The 19,198-nt window shown below is 42.1% G+C and overlaps 1 protein-coding gene across 2 annotated transcripts in view; it reads right to left on the bottom strand.

Annotated features, from left to right (window-relative positions):
- Nucleotides 1–978: 978 nt before the first annotated feature.
- klf8 (Kruppel like factor 8) overlaps nt 979–19,198 on the bottom strand; it is a 69,619-nt gene continuing 51,399 nt past the window's right edge. Inside the window, exons 3-8 of one of the 2 annotated variants that reach the window (XM_079647161.1) lie at nt 14,799–15,059; nt 14,329–14,409; nt 13,991–14,225; nt 8,425–8,536; nt 6,245–6,384; nt 979–5,514 (exon numbers count right to left, since the gene is read on the bottom strand). In XM_079647161.1, the coding sequence (XP_079503287.1) occupies nt 5,333–5,514; nt 6,245–6,384; nt 8,425–8,536; nt 13,991–14,225; nt 14,329–14,409; nt 14,799–15,059 (1,011 nt within the window). In that variant the 3' untranslated portion in view covers nt 979–5,332. The remainder of the gene's footprint in view (nt 5,515–6,244; nt 6,385–8,424; nt 8,537–13,990; nt 14,226–14,328; nt 14,410–14,798; nt 15,060–19,198) is intronic. The other variant, XM_079647162.1, reaches the window with a different exon arrangement.

Below are 19,198 nucleotides of genomic sequence, written 5' to 3'. Positions count from 1 at the left end.
AATTAAGTAAAGAGAAAATATGAATGTGTCCCCTTACAACCGGCAACATCATAATTTAGGCTGGTGGATAATTCAATATTTTAATTCATCATGTGTTTTGTGATGAGACACAACTATGCTGTCTAAATTGGGTTTTTTATTAATGTGAAAGAAAAACCGAGTTAATACAAATACAAATATCACTTACATTTGATGAGGACTATTTTAGGGGAATATGATTTGAAGATGGGGTTTTTTCCATATTTAAATGACCAAATACTATTTAACAAGCATTTATTTCCCCACTATTGTACCAAAGTTGCGATGCGGGGTATTTCATCTAGACTACATAATTATATAATATCTAAAAAAACATATATGGAGATATGACATTTATTCAATTGGGTTAGAAGATTTTGGCCATCTCGCCGAGCCCTAATAAGATAAGATAACGCATCATTAGAAATTAAAAGAGTATACTGTATGTACAAAAATATGTACAAAAATAAACTTGACCCTTAAATTATTTCAAACCTTTCTTTCAAAAACATATCTTTACATTTATTTGGAATATATGCTGCTTAGATTATGTGTAAAACTCAAATACAAGGTTGAACTACATTTTTCATTGTCAAAAATCTGTAATTCACTGATATCAACGTATTATTTTCTATTTTTGAAATGTGTCACAGATTACGGAAGAGGATTAGGGCCACATTATTTATGTTTTTGGGAGGATTTGAAAAAAAAAAAAAAATTTGTTCTGAGATTAAAGTCAGAATTCTGACTTTTTTCTCAGAACAAAAGAAAAAAATTGTTTTCAAATCCTCCAATTTTTTTTTAAAGTGGCTCTAATCCTCCGCAACAGATAAAAGAAAACATAAAAACATATCTTGTTCGAATTGTCAAGAAAAATAATAATCTGCGTATATCCCATAACTCTGAATTCTCGATAGAAGCATTTCTGAATCCCGATAAAGAGCACAGAGACAGCAGCCATTCAATTGCACCAAAAACATGTTTTATTCTATAAAAGAAGAAGGGGGAATAATCACAACTGTACAGGGAGAAACTGACTTTGAAACACTGAGTCACAGTATCAAAAAGCTCACGTTTTCCTCACTGATCTTTACACATTTGTTCTGTACAAATACAAAAAAAAAAAAAAAAAAAATATTATTAATAATTGTATTATTATAATGATAACTGCATTGCACTGAGTAAATATAGTACTGGCCCATAAGTTACTGCATTCAATAGAAAATACCTTAACATTTGTGATTTTGCAGAAGGAGCGGAGGCACTCGCAAACAGTGACGTGAGTCTCAGCGGGGATTAAATCACTGTCGTTCACAGATTCCTGCTTCAACAGAAGATTTAGGAGAAAACAAGCTTGCACAAAACAACAACAGGAAGCAGGAAAAACACGACGCATGCATCAGTCTCCCTGCAGCAGCTCCAACACTGAGATGTCATAATAATTCATAGTGTGTGAATCTGTGTGTGTTTGGGAAGAAAATACCAAATATGCTGATATAAATGGACACCAGAGCAGATCAGTGTGCTTGTATCTTTTTCAGGTATAAAAACGTGTGCTCAAATGAAAGGGGAGTGGGGTCCATGTCATTAAATCCTTCAATGTATAAAAACATATTTGAATAGTGGAAACTGCAGGTGGTGTTTTCTGTTACTTGAAATGGAACAAACAGGTTGGATATGTTTTATATATGTTGTTACTTCTCCATAATCAAGCTGCTATGAGTCTGGAGCGTAAAAATCACAAAAACATTAATATTCTTTTAGCCCTGTATGACCTGAAGTTCTCTGAAGCTTGAGTGTTCTGACCCAATCCTAATACATCTCAAAATGTCACGACTGAGTTATGTTTTTAAACGAGGTCCAACGCAGAACATATCAAGCTCTGTTAGTATAATAAATGGATCCCTATAATCTTTTCCTCAGGTCATCAATGTTAAGTCTCACACACTGACATGCTCACCAACGTCACTATAAGAAAACAAGAAGGCTACTCTCCATGCAACAAGTGCACAACACAAGTGGGACCAACTCTTTTTTTTTAAGAAACTACGAAACAAATTCGATTTGAAAAGAAACAACACGTGATGAAACACACTTCATCAAAGCAACAGAGGAAGAGGGAAAGAAAGAGAGATTTTTCACATTATCTAGTCAGTGTTAAAAATAGAAATTCACCCGTTACATTTACTCTGCACTTTTTGATTATATACATTTATGTACATGGATTTATCTTAATTATTTGTCATTGTCCTTTATGTCTTTATCAACAGTTTACAAAAGAAAGAAAGTTGCAATCAAATGCATATACTCTTCTAGAAAGATGTGCTTAGTTACTTTTAGTTGAAGCAGAGGGGATGTTTAGAGGAACTTTGCATTGCTTTGCACACTGCACTAAAACCTCCAAATAGATCGTTTTTAGTGCAGTGTGCAGAACACTGTCCCTGCTCATTGCATGCACTCAGCTCCATCTCATACTGCAAAGGTCAGACATTATGCTCTCACTTACTAGCTTTTGAAATGACAACAACTCCATTTGGAAAGGGGTCAGGATGTGGGAAAGCGTGCTCCGTAGACCACCGTCCCCTCTTGATTAAGACGTCACTTCCCAAGTTTGAGTTTCTTGTTTTGAAAGTGACTTCTGAGGAGGCTCGGTGATCAACAGCGCGGGCTTTCACACACCCTGAGGATCTGTGAGCTGCATATCCGCAGAATTAGCAGCTAGTGCTCAGATCAGAGGAGTGGAGCGAGGTCTGCGTCATGTTGCATAATCAAGTTCAGCCCGGAGCTGGAGAACAGCCCGCTTTAAGACACGGACACCACGGGAGGGAGGTTCAAGTCTGTTCCAACTGCCTACATCAGAATGTGCTGATCGAGAACTACATCAGGAGGGGTTAAGACAGTAACAGGAGATTCTCTGCTAGACTTTGCAGGGGTTTCGTTTGTTGAGGCTTGAACTGCTTTGAAAGAGAATGGACCCCCCCCCACCCTGGTTGAAATGCTAGTGAGGAGAGCGCTAAGTTTCCCCTGTGGTTTAAATCTCCGGCACCGCGGACCCTGCAGCCCGACACAGTGCCCGGTTCCTCTCAGAACCACTGACAGACCGTATTGGCTCCTGTGAGGTCATGACACCAGTGCAAAAGGGGTAGACTTTCAGCAGGATTTCATACGACAACTATTCTTTTCAAAATGTCCTCGAAAAAAAACATGTTTCAAATGAGGCTCTGCTGCTATACTTTACACGAGACCACATTGTCCATAAGAAGCCTTGTGTGCATATCATTCTGTGATGTTCGCCATCGAGCACCCTCTTTCCTTTGTGCAAAAAACAAGTACATTCCCTAACCCTACCCCCTGTCTGTCCCCCAAAGCAAGAGTCTGTCTACACTGTGATTGTGTCTCGAATTAAAATGTGAATTTTAAAAGTTCCAATACAAAGCTTTTTAGTTTCGAGGAGTCCATACGCTTCAAAACAACTCTTTCCTCCACACAAAGTAACGATAGAAACGAGCCAGCAGTGCAAATATCCGTCCTCAGACAGGATGTTGATAAACGGCGTCTCAGTTGATCTGTCAGTGGTTCTGGCGTCGCCCTTTACAGAATGACTTCAGTTATTAAGGCTCGACGGGCAGGAGGTAAAAGAAGTGCCCGGAACACACACACTCGTAAAAATCGTAAATTCTGATTCTGTGTTTGTCCACACACACACACACACACACACACACACACACACACACACACACACACACACACACACACACACACACACACACACACACACACACACACACACACACACACACACACACACACACACACACACACACACACACACACACACACACACACACACACACACACACACACACACACACACACACACACACACACACACACACACACACACACACACACACCCCCCCCCCCCCCCCCCCATTCCCTGCACGAGTTTTACTTGTAATCTCAAACTACTGGTGTCTCCTCCGTCTTCTTCACAGCCAAACACATGTTTTTCTTTTTTTTTTTTAAAAGGATGCCATTTTGTTAAGAGTGCCAAAGCTGGCAAAGAAGGAGAAACAGAAAGAGAATTGAAGAGCCTTATTTCATAAGACGACAGCAAGAACGACGCATAAAAAGCAAATACTGTTATCGAAGAACAATCAGGGAGGTGTGTGCGGGGAGAACACGCAATAACAATAACTTGATTGATACAATAAAAACAAAATTCATCTTTATAAAGTTCACAGTCTTGTAGCTCCCTGTACCAGGGGAGGGGGGAGGGGGGAGGGGGACGGGAGTAAATAGTACTTTTAGATGTTTAAAAAAGGGAAACATCTGTGTGACGTCACTTCAGCTGCTCCTCACAAGCACACACACGATCTAATGTGTGAGGGGGGGGGCGTCTACTTTCCAAACTGTAAAATGGTCTTTTGCACATTTTCTGCTGAACCGGGAAAACGTGTCTGTAAATAAAGGCTATTTATGTTTTAGGTTGAGACACAAGGCTAGCTCAGTTATCATGGCACACATGTAGATCCTGGGTTCTTTAAGAGAGCACTGCGATGTTTGGGAATTGAATTTTGAAAACGTTGTTTGATCTCAAATGTATTTTTAACACTGATAGAGAATCACACGTTTCAGAGACAACTGTTCGATCAGAAAGCTCCTGATAAACATAAATATTTGTACCTCAAAATAAATCTAGTTGCTTCAAATATTCATTTTTTTCCTTTGGTTGGAAGGGGGTAATTCCACCATCTTTTCTGACTGACATTTGTTTTCAAAAAAAATCATAAAATATCAAATTCCAGCTCTCACAACTTCCCGATATGTACAGAGTGAATATTGTTCAGGCAGCTGAAGTGACATCGTTCTGCTTTCAGTTCATAAAGACATCACACTCTACTCCTCCTCTTCCTCCTCTTCCTCTTCCTCTTCTTCGGATGGATGCTGTTGTATGACCTTCAGAGGAGATGGAGGATGCTGGGGAGTGTTGGGCGGACGGTGATGATGATGAAGATGTGTTGAAACACACATATTAGAAAAACTAAACCTCCAATGCACACACACACACACACACATTTCTGATATTCCTGTGATTCCATGGTGATGATGACGATGAGGAAGAGGAAGAGGAGGAAGAAGAGGAGGAGGTACTGTGTCTCTTTCTCTCTGCTGATACAAATCCTGATGTAGGCTCCAGCAGAGGTGAAGTTTTTTTTTTAGCCTTAGTTTGGAGGGGGGTCTCTGGTACAAGATGTGCTGTGAGGGGGGGGGGGGGGGGGGGTTAGGTTGAGGGAGGGGGGGGGGTCAGAGTTCACATCATGACGTGGCGGCGGCGGTGCAGGGACAGGTGGTCCGAGCGGGAGAAGGAGCGGTCGCACTCGGTGCAGCGGAACGGTTTGATGCCCGTGTGTTTCCGGAAATGTCGGGTGAGCTCGTCGGAGCGGGCGAAGCGCCAGGTGCAGCCCTCCCAGGTGCAGTGGTAGGGTTTCTCTCCTGGGGGGGGGGGGGGGGGGGGAGGAGACAAGGAGACAAGGAGTTAGGAGGAGAGATGACAGGAAGGGAGGTGGTTAGAAAAGATGGGAGGCGAGAAGAGTGTTTGGATTCTGGTGGAAACAGACGGATCTGCTTCAGTTAGGTTTGAACTACATTTCCCAGAATTCCCAGCCCAGGTAAAATGTCTCTATGCCTCTTTTGCAAAAGATATTTTACTGTAAGATTATTCAATGTAAGTGGAAAATGTTGATTACACCAAACAAAAGCATTTAGCCTGCTCAACTTTTTATTTACGGCTCTCTTCACCGTTTAAAAATTATTTTGCAATTTTTATGTCTAATAATTATCAAGCTTTTCACAGAACACCAGTGTTTGTGTTACCTGGAGAAGATAAAACAGCAACACCATTTTGTAGCATTTTCTTTAGGAGCGCAAATAACCTTTTAGCTTTTGAACCTTTTAAGGGTTAAACTCCGTAGATACTTTAATATACCAGCAGAAAAATGCTCACTCTTTGATTGAAGTTTAGCAGATTTGAAACTAATCCATCGGCACTTACAATAGTTAGGCCTTTTGAGCCACATGTAGCTGCAGGTTTTGTAATGTTTTGAGTTCACAACACTTCAGCATCAGCTAAATATAATAGAATGTAGCCGGCAGTGAAGTTCTTTTTGGGGGTGAACGGCTCCTTTAAACCTGGACAGATGTTGCTTCTCTGCTCAGCTCTCACCTGTGTGTATCCTCCGGTGGGCTTTGAGGTGGGAGCTCTTGGTGTAAACTTTTTGGCAGCCTTCATAATCACACATGTGGATCCGCCTCCTCTTGACGTCCGGAGAGTCTGGATCCACGGGCTCCAGGTCCATCACCGACCTGAGGGGGGAACGGGAGGCAGTGATGAGTTAAAAATAAATAAAATCATACATTATCCATAGCCATATCATGAAAGCAGGTTTATTTCAACGTTATGTTTGTGCCACAGGGGGGCGACAGAGTCCCACACAGCTTCCACTTCACTGCGTCTCCTTTTCCCTTCATATCTTATCTCTCACATTTCTTAACTCCTTCTTTCCTCATACCAACGAGAGAATGAAACGACATACACCCCCATATTCTCCCTCTTAGATTCAATCTAAATGATGTTGTCATGTTTGTACTGCGATCTTCCGATTTAATTATGATATTCATTCAACAACCATGATGTAGGTAAAACTGTATTGAAAGAAAAACCTTCTCTGTTTCTCGCTCGCCATTTTACAAGAAGTGTGACGAAAAAGTGCATCACGAAACCATGTTTACATCTGAGCCCTGCCACACACACACACACACACACACGATTAAAGCACTAAGCTAACCGTCTGCGTCCACACCCTGAATTTCAGTTACAGTCAGCAGCCTCGCCTACTGGGTGTGGCAGGAGCTCTGTCCTGAGACACACACACACACTTTCGCGTGACTCTACACTGGAAAAGAACAAAAGTCCTCAATTTGTACAGAGCACGCAAACACCGCACGCAAACACCACACACACACACACACACACACACACACACACACACACACACACACACACACACACACACACACACACACACACACACACACACACACACACACACACACACACACACACACACACACACACACACACACACACACACACACACACACACACACACACACACACACACACACACACACACACACACACACACACACACACACACACACACACACACACACACACACACACACACACACACACACACACACACACACACACACACACACCTCCGTGTGTTCTGCTGTATACAGAGGGTTACATAAGGTTATATAAGTGTCCAGCCAGGCAGCGCCGCAGTAATGTCATTACTCTGCAGGAGAGGAAGGTGATCCACACAAAGACCACATTTCCCAGAAACCCCGCTGCGCATTTGCTCTCTCTCTCGCTGGCCCCGTCAACTCCCATCACGGACTTTGAGCTGAGATGACATCATGCATGGTTTGTTGTATTTATGTCCCGTCAACAGCGGCAGACATCTCGTTTATAAATGAACTAAGGTCCATGATCAATTATAGTGGACCTTAGCTGGAGCAGGTTTTCATACAAATGTATAGCAAATTGTAACCCAACATTAAAACATTGGCATTCTGGCACAGGTAAGAACTGATTTAAAGTTTCAAGGCAGAGGTAGAATAAACTACAATCTAACAAATATTAGAATATAACCTTAAAATCTTTATATGAGGGCAAGGGTAGTTTGTCTCCTCTACAGACTTAAAGGGGACCTATCATGTAAAATGCACTTTTCTACGTCTTTTCTACATGAACATGTGTCCCCGGTGTTCCAGGGAACTCACCAAGTGTCAGAAAACACAACCCTCTCTCTTTCCCTCCATACCCAAATCTCTTAAAAAGGGGCTGCAACGGATCTGATACAGACTGATCCAGATTTGAACACTTCTATGACGTCACAGAAGTGGTGCTACGGCTATTGGGCCAACTCCACCAATCAGGAGGAGACAGCCACGGACATTGCCGTTGGAAAGCGCTGGAGACGCTGTAGTCCATATGCCAGGCCTGTAGATGGTGCTGTTCTCACAGAATCAGCCCATGCAAAGACAGTGTTACATTGAGCGAAATGAGGAATGGCTAAAATGCATGATCTGTTTGGTATTTTGAAAAATAAAAAGTATAAATATGCCTTATATAGATATGGTCCTACACTATATTATTCAAATATAGCATGATAGGTCCCCTTTAAGTTAATGCCATTTCATTTAGGATAGGATGGCACAATAAACCACATGTGCGTCCCACTTTGCGGGAGTGTATTTCTCTCAGGTGTGGGAACATGTTGAACTCAAGGTGTCCTTAAATATAGTCGGCTTGTTGTTTGTGTCTGGACTCACCCTGCGTCGAGGCTCTGGGCGCTGAGGGAGGCGGACCCCGACTCGGTGCCGCTCTCTGCATCGCTGTCACTCTGAAACTCCACCGGAGACGTCGAGCCGGGCTTAAAACGAACTGCAGAGAAGAGGACAGGATGGAGGGAAAAGGATAGATGGAATAAAAAGAGAGAATCAGGGAATGAAATTAGGAGAAGAAGAAGTGAAAAGAAGGAAGGGGGAACAGACAGAAAACAGCAGGGGGTTAATAACCTCTTAACAGAGATTCCAGCACATTAGCAAGACAAAGCTCAGTGTGTGTGTGTGTGTGTGTGTGTGTGTGTGTGTGTGTGTGTGTGTGTGTGTGTGTGTGTGTGTGTGTGTGTGTGTGTGTGTGTGTGTGTGTGTGTGTGTGTGTGTGTGAAATGTCTGGTTTCTACATTTTTCTTAACAATTCTTAACTTTCTGTTTCCAGGTAGAAACTCTTCTGTCTCTCAACACTGCTTCTCTTTCTTGTTTTGAGATTTCAACAACCTTTCACAATGTCAGAGCAGAGGGAGCAGAGGGTGAACAGATGTTAATGAAAAACACTCTGCAGAACTGAGAGACAATGCTAATTAGCAATTAGCTGAAAGACAAATCACTGGAGGCGCTCCGGAGCCTCTGCTGGGCGCCCTTCAGTTTGGGCGAGCTGCTGGAAATACTAACATCTTTTTGGTTTTCACCAAAGAACACTTTAAAGAAGAGGTCTTGCTTTGCTTTGAGTATGGTTGGATACTGACTCTGACACTTTACCTCAGCCACATCATAGACTATATGCATGACATTAATGCACACAATGTTCATACTCCTAGATGCACATATTCTTATTTCACATTTCATAGTATTCTAAAATTCATTCTATTTCCATTTAAATTACTGCTTTATTTAATTTGTATTGCTATTTAACTGTATTTTATTTTATTACGGTGTAAAAGATTTTGTGTTTTATATTAGATTTCTTGTCTTTTATATTTCTTGTATGCACCATGACATCAAGTCAAATTCCTAGTATGTGCGAACCTAGCTTGCAATAAATCTGTTTCTGATTCTGGTTTTTGCAAAATGAAATGAACGCTAATCTCTGTAATGCCAGGTATCACAAACTTGATCTTCAGAGCGGCTTTAATCAAGTCTTTTATACAAATAATGGTTTAAACGACAATGAAAATGTTCATAAAACTCTATAGCGTTTTAAAGGCTTTGTTTTACGTACTATGATAGGATGGGAAATCGGATTAGTTTTCGGATAATGTAATGAGAATATTTCAAATGATCTAAAATGTAACATCACTGTTTAATAAATATTAAAAAAATGTAACTTTCTTTTCTCTTTGAACATCTTCAATGCAATATAAAATGCATTGTAATTTTTTAGCATTTAGTTAGTCATTTCAACTTAAGAAACACAACAGTCAACAGCAGGAGTTTTCACAAAAACATTTGCCAAATTGGCCTATTTGAAAGATCTAATCAAAACTATAACCAAGTGACACTAAGCAGGATCTCAAAGCATGATATATAAGTATAATCTCGAGTAGTTATAGTCAAGCTTCAGGTAATCCCATGACATGTTAACAGTTACCTCCAAACCCTGATCACATTTGAATGTTTATTCTTCATTAAGTGACGAGGGCATGTACGGTGTCGAGTCTCTTTTCATAACATTCCTGACATAGCTTCTGAAATGTCATTTCTAAAGGGATCTATTTGGTAACATGATTAATATCAATGGGAATGATGTGAGAAGGTATTCCTATATCATGTTATCTCGATCGTATCATATTGATGTGTCTGTAAACATCATGTTCTCTGCGGTCAGATGATCCGTGTCTGGATCAGAGAGCAGCTCTAATTCTCTTAGTCTATCCGGACATTTCTCCCCCTCTCTCTCCCCCCTCTCTCTCTCTCCCCCGTTTCAGTCAGAGTCTCTTGCTTCGTCAGAAATAAAACTACTTTAGCTAAAATACACTACAATAGCAAACAAAGAACAGTGGTGTAAAGTAACTTAGTACATTTACTCAAGTACTGTTCTTAAATTACAATTTCGAGGTAATTTTCTTTACTTGAGTATTTCCATTTTTTTTAAATATGTATTTTACTCCACTACATGTATTTAATACCTTTAGTTACTTAACAGATCTAGGTACTTCTACTTTTACTCAAGTACAAGATCTGAGTACTTCTCCCAACACTTCATATTCAGAGTGTGATTTTTAACTCTTTGGTCAGAGATCTTAGTGAATGCTAAGAAAAAAGCCGACCCCCCCTCCTCCCATCTATCTGCAGGAATGTGGCCGCCATGAGGTTTAAAGTCCAGAGAGAGAGCGAGGAGGGGTGAGGCGGGTCTGGGGGGTGGAGGGGGTGACGCAAGGAATTTGGGTGGAGTATGTGTGTTGGTATGGAGAGGGTCACACAGCAAGAGAAGTGTTCTTTGTTCCTGGAGACAATTGAAACCCCCCCCGACCCCTTCACTGTTGCCGTTTTTTTCAAAGACAGAACAGTCCATCTCCTCTTCTCTCGACCCCTGAAACCTCTCCTCCTCACCCCCCCCCCTCCCGTGCCCAGTCTGACTCCTTTCCTCCATCAGTGTCTACCTATCCACCCCCCCTCCCTCCTCCCTCCATCCCTTTTCCTCCCCCACAGCTCCACAGGAACAGAACATGTCATGCTGCCTCCTGCTTGTTACGCTTAGCAGGTACAGGAGGAAACAGAACATATCAAAGTTCCCCTCTTCCCCCCCCTCCCCCATTCACTCACTCCCCTTGTCAGGCTCACATCTTCACTCTTTGTTTCCGATCAGTGTTGAACGTGGGCTGATGACATGCACCAACAAAGAAGAGTTTCTATACGACTACAAGAACAGGCACTTAACCAATTAAAGAGTTCTCAACTGCTGATGTTCAGGTGTATATCAGTATGTAGTGTCTCTACTTTAAAGAGTCCTCTCCTGCTGATGTTCAGGTGTATATCAGTATGTAGTGTCTCTACTTTAAAGAGTCCTCTCCTGCTGATGTTCAGGTGTATATCTGTATGTAGTGTCTCTACTTTAAAGAGTCCTCTCCTGCTGATGTTCAGGTGTATGTCTGTATGTAGTGTCTCTACTTTAAAGAGTCCTCTCCTGCTGATGTTCAGGTGTATATCAGTATGTAGTGTCTCTACTTTAAAGAGTCCTCTCCTCCTGATGTCCAGGTGTATATCACTATGTATTGTCTCTACTTTAAAGAGTCCTCTCCTGCTGATGTTCAGGTGTATATCAGTATGTAGTGTCTCTACTTTAAAGAGTCCTCTCCTGCTGATGTTCAGGTGTATATCAGTATGTAGTGCCTCTACTTTAAAGAGTCCTCTCCTGCTGATGTTCAGGTGTATATCAGTATGTAGTGTCTCTACTTTAAAGAGTTCTCTCCTGCTGATGTTCAGGTGTATATCAGTATGTAGTGTCTCTACATGTCTTCAAGCTCTAATGTTGAAAAAGCTGTTTATTGTTCTCATACTGCCTGTGTTGCAGCACCTCTTTTCACCCTCCGTCTGAAACCAGAGCCCAGTCTGCTCTGATTGGTTAGCTGTCTGGCTCTGTTGAGATTGGTCAACCGCTTAGAAGTGTCCCGCCCCTTAGGAGTGCTAACCACATGTAAGTAGAATGAAAAGTAAACAAAGGAGTCCATCCTTTAAAAGGCTGTTATCAAGAGACTAGATCCCAAATTGTGAAATGATTATGCTACTACTCTAAAATAAAATAAGTAGATAAAGTGAGGAAAATCCCAAATGTGAATTATCACTCTGACGATGTTAAACACTGAAAGCATCTTCAGGCCACTTTGTGTGTTGGAGATTCTTCTGGACATTTTACAAGAGTCACTTCCTCCTGAGTGGCGGCTAAACTAACTTTACTGCAGTTTGTCAAATGGGTGGAGGCCCGTCTCGCCAGCTAGCCTGAGCAAATAAAGAGTTTCCCGTCATGTTTACACAGCCTCCGTTAACCCCTCTGGGCACAGTTTCTTAACACTAATCGACTGGATTCAAGTGTTTAAGTCGATGACAGCATGACAACACGCGTCCCTCTGCAGGTTCTTCAGCATTGATCACCTGTTCACACACTGCGTCATCTCAGAGTCAGAGAAAGGTCACGGCACTTTAAAGAGTGTTTGAGTAGCAGCTCAGGTAAAAGCAAAATAAAGGGCAGAGAGTGACTCAGCAGTGTGTGTTCTCATTCTGATTCATGACACTTAGACAGGATCAGCTACTGAGATGTTGACAGGTGCGTTTCAATCAGGAACAGCAATAACTTTTACTTTCATGAGGTAGAACTTCTGTGTAACATTTCGCCAAGTTTCCTCATTTAGACGGCAGCATCGGTCATCCGGCACATATGGACGGCTTCCAGAATGACAAAGATAGACAGGCCGACAGACGGCAAGTCTAACATATCACTAACCACAAACGCCATCCGTCAAGAGGCACACTGTACTCCTCTGAGGCCGAGAGCGCCACTGGAAATAACAGAGTGGGCAGGAGTGACAGATCAGGGACGAACAATGGCGGGCGTGAAAGCCAAAGATAGAAATAAACCAACCATCTCCTTCCTTTTCCTGAATGATATTGATTTGCATGATCTTTAAACAAACACTCCCTGTGCAGTGGACCTTCCCAACATCCTGTTTGAATGACATTACTGGAATAAAATATGCTCTTTAGTTCTGTTTCACTGCGCGCGTGTGCGTGTGCGTGCGTGTGTGTGTGTGTGTGTGTAAACAGACATTTGGGTATCTGAATTGCCTCACAACAAGACAATCCAATCATTTACTTGTAATCACATGGGATGTAAACACCCATTGAGGTTTGGCATCCCTTCTTCTGTCACATGCAAAACAGAAATCAGAGATCTCACACCTTCTTAAACTTAACATTCAAAGACTTTTCAAGAACTTTCTAAAAAAGGAAATTCCCCCTAATGCTATTGGCAGAGCCCGAGACTCAAGATGTTCAAGCACACAAGACAAAACAGGTGTTTGAGTCCAATGGGAGATGTGTCCTTTATGGTCTTTTTTCATTTTTGTATATGTTACTAATTTAGTCTCTTCCCACAAACCTGAGTTAGTGATTGTTGGAACAGTGGAAAAACTAACAAGAAGAACTACGACAAGAAAAATTACTTTTTTTTCTTCAATGGTGTCTAGTGGCTTTGAGAGGAGGATATTTATTGTATGTTCGGTACAACATAAATCAATATAAGATTCCAAATCACTGTTGATTTATTTTATAATAAATGGGTGTCATGTTCCCATCACTTTTGATAGAAGCTATAGCTCATAATAATGTGGTTAATGTCATTTGTCAGGAAGACGAACAACGATTGTCAACTTTATTGTCAATTTTTCAGTGTGTGTGTACAGACAGAGAGATCGAAATACTGATTCCCACAATCCCGAATACAAAAATACTGATATATATAAAAATACTTATAGAAATATGTATATCCTATATATACAGATGTTGGTGGATATAAGTGTGTTTTGTATGTAATGGGAAAGAAGCTTTTACTGGCAACACTCACCAGATCCTTCTGAGCGGCCATCGCTGCCTATGAGCGGCACGGTGATGGCTGCCGTGGCAACGCTGTCAGTCGTCATGGTGGTGTAGACGACCGGAAGCGACTGCACCACCACCGGGATGGTCTGCAGCTGGCCCACCTTGCTGGGCATGCTGACGGAGGGGATGGTGTGGATGACGTGGAGGATCTGCTGACCCCCGGCCCCCTGAGTGGCCAAGATGGAGCCTGGAGAGAGGACCTGGAGGAGGAGGAGGAGGAAGAGGAAGAGGAAGAGTGTTAGATCTACTGCGAAACTTAACTTACATTGGCTAATTAATTGCTCTGTATGCTGCATGCCTCACAATGGAGTGGTGCAGAGAAGACATATTTTCATTGGCCTTTCCGGAAGTTAGCATCGCAAAGGTCTCTGGCCTAAGGAGATTCTTCCATCGGATTTGGGAATATTGCAAAAATTAAAATCAGCGGAAAACACATGATGATATGATACTTTAAAAAAAAAAATGTCAGCAGGATAATCCCTACATATTAACACCGCTTCTATCACCAAACAAATATCTGACTTCCAGGGAATATGCTGACTCATTATAAAGGGTTTGGGACTCATTCATTCAAAACATTGAAAAAGGTGTTTATCAATAAAACAGATAACATAGTGCCATAAGAGTCTATATACAAAGTGCCAACAGGTGAATGTTATGGGTGTTCTTAGTTCAGGTGTTTAACAGTTTGACTTCAAGGGAATATTCTGACTAATGTCAAGGTTTTGGGACTCATTCATTCACACCATTGAAAAAGAGCAAACTGTATTTACCATGGAGCCTATGGTTTGTATTGTGGAGGGGACGGGTGTAGCGGACATTTGTGTCACCATGCCGCTGGGGGCAGGGTTCATGGTGGTGCCCGCGGCGGAGGAGGGGAGCGAGGAGGGGCGGGGCTTGTTGAGTGACAGGTCCACGGGCTCGGTCTGGTCCTCAGCGGGGGGCGGGTCGGGGGAGGCGGGCTCCGACTTACACACCGGCTCCGTCTTCACCCTCAGGTCTGTGATCTGCGGGCAGTCCTCACCTTCACCCACCTGCAGGGGACACGGAGGGAAGAAAGAGAGTTTTAGGACGCTGATTGTACTTTGGGATGTGTGTGGCACTTTTTTCTTATTCATGCTTAATTCTTATGTATATTTCCCTTATTTTAAATCCCTTTTCGATGCTTCACTTGTTTAAAATATCGTATTTAAAATATCGTATCAAAATACAGATAAGTATTATTATTGGATACCTGTTGGTAACTCATTATTACTTTTCCTCCTGACCTTTGCTGAGTCAAATGATAAGCTCAACTCAATCAGACTTCACAGGACTCATTTAAAAAAAAACCGAGATATTAATGAGACTAATGTAATCAAGCTTCAGTGAAGTATGTCAATGCATGCTGCTTTAGAGTTTAAAAAGCCAGCAGGAGCCACACACACAGAAATGATCTCATTAGTTTTATTTGATGCAGCTGAAAACACATGACCAAGGGAAGCACAGCAGCAAATGGCTTTTTAAAACTTCTGTCACATGGTCGTTACATGAACATGGCAGTGGACTAAAGGTAACACATATTCATATTTATCACAGAGGTGCAAAGAACGTGAAGTTATTTCAGACGTCACATTCATTTTCCACACATACAGTGATGACAGTACTTCCTGATTTGGGTTACCAAGAAACGCTCGAGTTAAACCATTAGTACCATTAACTTATATAGCTGGTCTTATAAGTTAAAAAGTCACAACGTTAAAATGCCTTAGTGCTTCAAAACTCACCACTAAAGTCACAATTCAAATGTTTTTGTACTTTTTTAAATGTTATTAGCTTGACCACTTCTTGAAATACTTGTGCATTTTCTGTGCATGCTTTTGTTTTAAATTCTGTCTTCTTTTTTTTTGCACCTTTATTGTATATCGTTGCGTTTTGTACGAAAAGTAAAAAGTGCAAGCCTACATCAAATAAGCTTGAGAAGCTAACTTAACTACAACTCCCAGGGTGCATTTTGGTACAAAGCATTCCTTCAGAGTCTACTGCTTGTGTGCTGCCAGGGAAAGCTAAAGATTCCACTTTGTCTCATCAAACATTCAGCCAACACTTCAGACTCTGGGTCAGTGGATGAAATCACCAACTAAAGCCGCGTTTCACCAACAGTTGCACAAAAAAAAAAGCATTTTCAGTTTGCTGCAGCTCTGATCTGATTCAGCTCAGTAAACTGGACTTCTCTGAATTGCTGAGGCGGTTTCATATCACGCCCTAGATTTCTCTCAGAGCACTCCACTCTCCTCGACAGCCACCCAGGGCTCAGCTGTGGAGCTCCTCACAGAACAATGGCTGCTGTGTGGGACTCAGAGGGGGAAGAGGGGGAGAGAGTGAGAGAGAGAGGGCTGCTGGGTATAGAGAGAGACTGGTACTGATTACGAGAGAGAGAGAGAGTCAAAGAGAGGAGAAGTGAGAGGGAGCAGCAGTCCAGGAGTTGGCCTCCATCCAGTTCTGCTGAGAGGGTGGAGACAACGCTACGCCCTTTTATTGGGTCACACAGTTCGGCTGCAGGCTGATGGAGGTGCAAATATTAAGGTTGGGAAACACCGTCCTGCAGTCAACTATCAATGCACACACAGATAAAGGAGTACGAGTCCAGTTTAGGTGCGTTGCTGTGGCTACATGCCAACTCATTATCTGGATTTTAGGACTCATTCCTTCACAACTCTGTACACTAAGTCTCTGTCCTTTCAGCTGCACTGAATAATAATAATAAAGGGGGAAAGCAACCAATTAAAAATGTGTTTGTATTCCTTACAAGCGTTGGTGTTTTTCTTGAAGTGACAATAAAAAGGTTTGGATATGCTCACGTCAAAACAGCGATCCAACTTGAATCAAACTTGGTTCAGGTAAAGAGGGGATTGAGGAGCTCCCATAGGGAATAAGGAGAGGACAGAGGAAGCAAACACATAACAGACAAACACACAGAAACTGCACCAAACTGGGCTGAAGTGAGGAAGAGGGATTTCAGGAGCCAGATAACCAGCCAATAGGAGAAGAGAGAAGAGGAAATGAAAGGGAGGATCAGCGAGCGAAAAAAGGGACGAGCAGGGCCGTAACGCGATTATAGAGACAGCCCCCCCCAACAACAAGAAAAACACTGAAAAGAAAATGAAGTGTGAAAGAAGTGAGGGAGCGGATGAGGCAGAGAGAAAGAGAGTGGGTGGGAAAGGCCTTCAGTTGCCATGGAAACTGGGAGCTATCAGCTGACTCCATGTTTTTTCCACTCGTTCCCCACCCTCCACCACCAACTCCCCTCCCAGTCCGTTCATCTTTCCATCACTTCACCCCCCACCTCTTCATGTTCTCTCCACATCTCATGACCACACCCCCTTTTCACCTTTTTTCTCCCCCCCCCCTCCCCCCCCCTCTCACTCCTCACATCAACCACACCCTTGTATCTTTCCGCCTCACCCTTCTTTCTCGGCTCCATTTCCACCCACTCCCTCTAGTATTCCTCCATTTCTCCATTTCCCTTCCCCTCTGCCTCATTTTTCACGGTTGCTCAGATTAAATCCACAATTCTTTACAAAATCCCCAAAAGAAAGGGCTGAGAGAGAGGAGAAAAAAAAAGAGAGAAATCCTCGCTGGACTTCTGCAAGCTCTGTGATCTGAGAGACAGCACGAGGGAGAGAAATGGAAAATGGAAAGAGAGACTTTCTGATAGCAGGACCGAAGTGATTAAAATAAGGATATCCAGCAGCTCATTACCTAGAGAAACAGAAAGCACTGCTCATTGAAGAGTCCAATGAATATTCAGTGCTTCAACACATTGTGTGAACCAACATTAAGCTAGCTGCAGAGAACATTTTTACGTCATGGTATTATTGTATCTTGGATTCCTATAATCCTTGTTTGCAGGATGCAATTATTCATCTAGGTCGCAATTTCCCTTTCACAATAAAAGCCCTGAACATATAGCATCACTGCCTAACAGAGTGCATTTAGCTAAAAGGACACTCTTTCCCCAGGTAGCTTAACAACCGGAGTAATGTTACAGTCTTTAGCTGAAGAGCTACGTTGATATTGCAAGAGGGAGAGTTGCAAAAACATGCTACAATCCTTGAAACAAAACCTGCCTTCTTCTTCTTCTTCTTCTTATTATTATTATTATTATTATTATTATTATTATTATTATTATTATTATTACTACCAGGTGTTTATCTCTGCCTTTATCATGGCACCAACATTAGGGTTTTCATTTATTTGAGATGATTACGATTGTTTCCTTTCTTTGGACAGACATGTTAGCAAACCTGCTAGAAGTTGTCATGTTGCTAACGATATATAAACAATAAGATATATGTTCTTCATTTAATTGGAAACATCAATGGACAGATACAAACGTATAACTGTGTTTTGCATCAGCTAAATGAAATGTAACTGACATCACCACCAAAGGAAATACAGGAGTGCTTGTGGAAAGTTGGAAAGCTATCGTGTGTCTACCCCAAACCATATTTTGTCAATTGTTTTGACCACAAAAAAATGCCCCTTCTCTATCACCAATAAACACCACCAATCTTGATTTAAATATCAACCCAAAGACCCTCTTCTCCGTGTTGTCTCCATTTCCTAACAATGGCAGGAAACCTGGTGGTAATATCCTCACCTTTCACTTGCCCTGAGACCCCATTTACACGGGAACGTTTCCGCACCGAACTCGTTTTCAAAAAAGTCTTCCGTTCACAACATGGTTCACACGCATTCGGCTCATTTAACGTGTCCGTTCACACGAGACCACTGGAGACGCTGTAGTACATATGCCGGGCCTGTAAGTGGCGCAGTAACTTCCGCCACAAAATACACCAAAAGCAGCGAAGAAGACCCCCGAGCATGGTTGCCATGGTTGCCGTTCTGTTTATGTAGTTCATGTAATTCTCCATGTCCACTTGTTGCTGATGGTTGTGGTAGACTGAGGAGCTGTATATGTTGCACTAACATCTGATCTGTAGCATGGTCGAGCTGTAGATTGTGCACTAACATCTGCAGCATGGTCAGTAGCACTAGCAGTAGCTACTGACCATGCTACAGCAGGGTTATGGCTAGAAAGGATCCGTCTAGTGTAAAACTCTCGCGAGAGTTGGCAATAATGCTGACTGTTTACGTTTGACAGGCAGCCTTTCAGTTACAATCGTAAACA

The sequence above is a fragment of the Notothenia rossii genome, assembly GCF_949606895.1.
Source record: "Notothenia rossii genome assembly, chromosome: 9".
Taxonomy (NCBI): domain Eukaryota; kingdom Metazoa; phylum Chordata; class Actinopteri; order Perciformes; family Nototheniidae; genus Notothenia; species Notothenia rossii.
The sequence above is the reverse complement of the archived record's forward strand: the minus strand, read 5'-3'. Positions and strand labels throughout refer to the sequence as shown.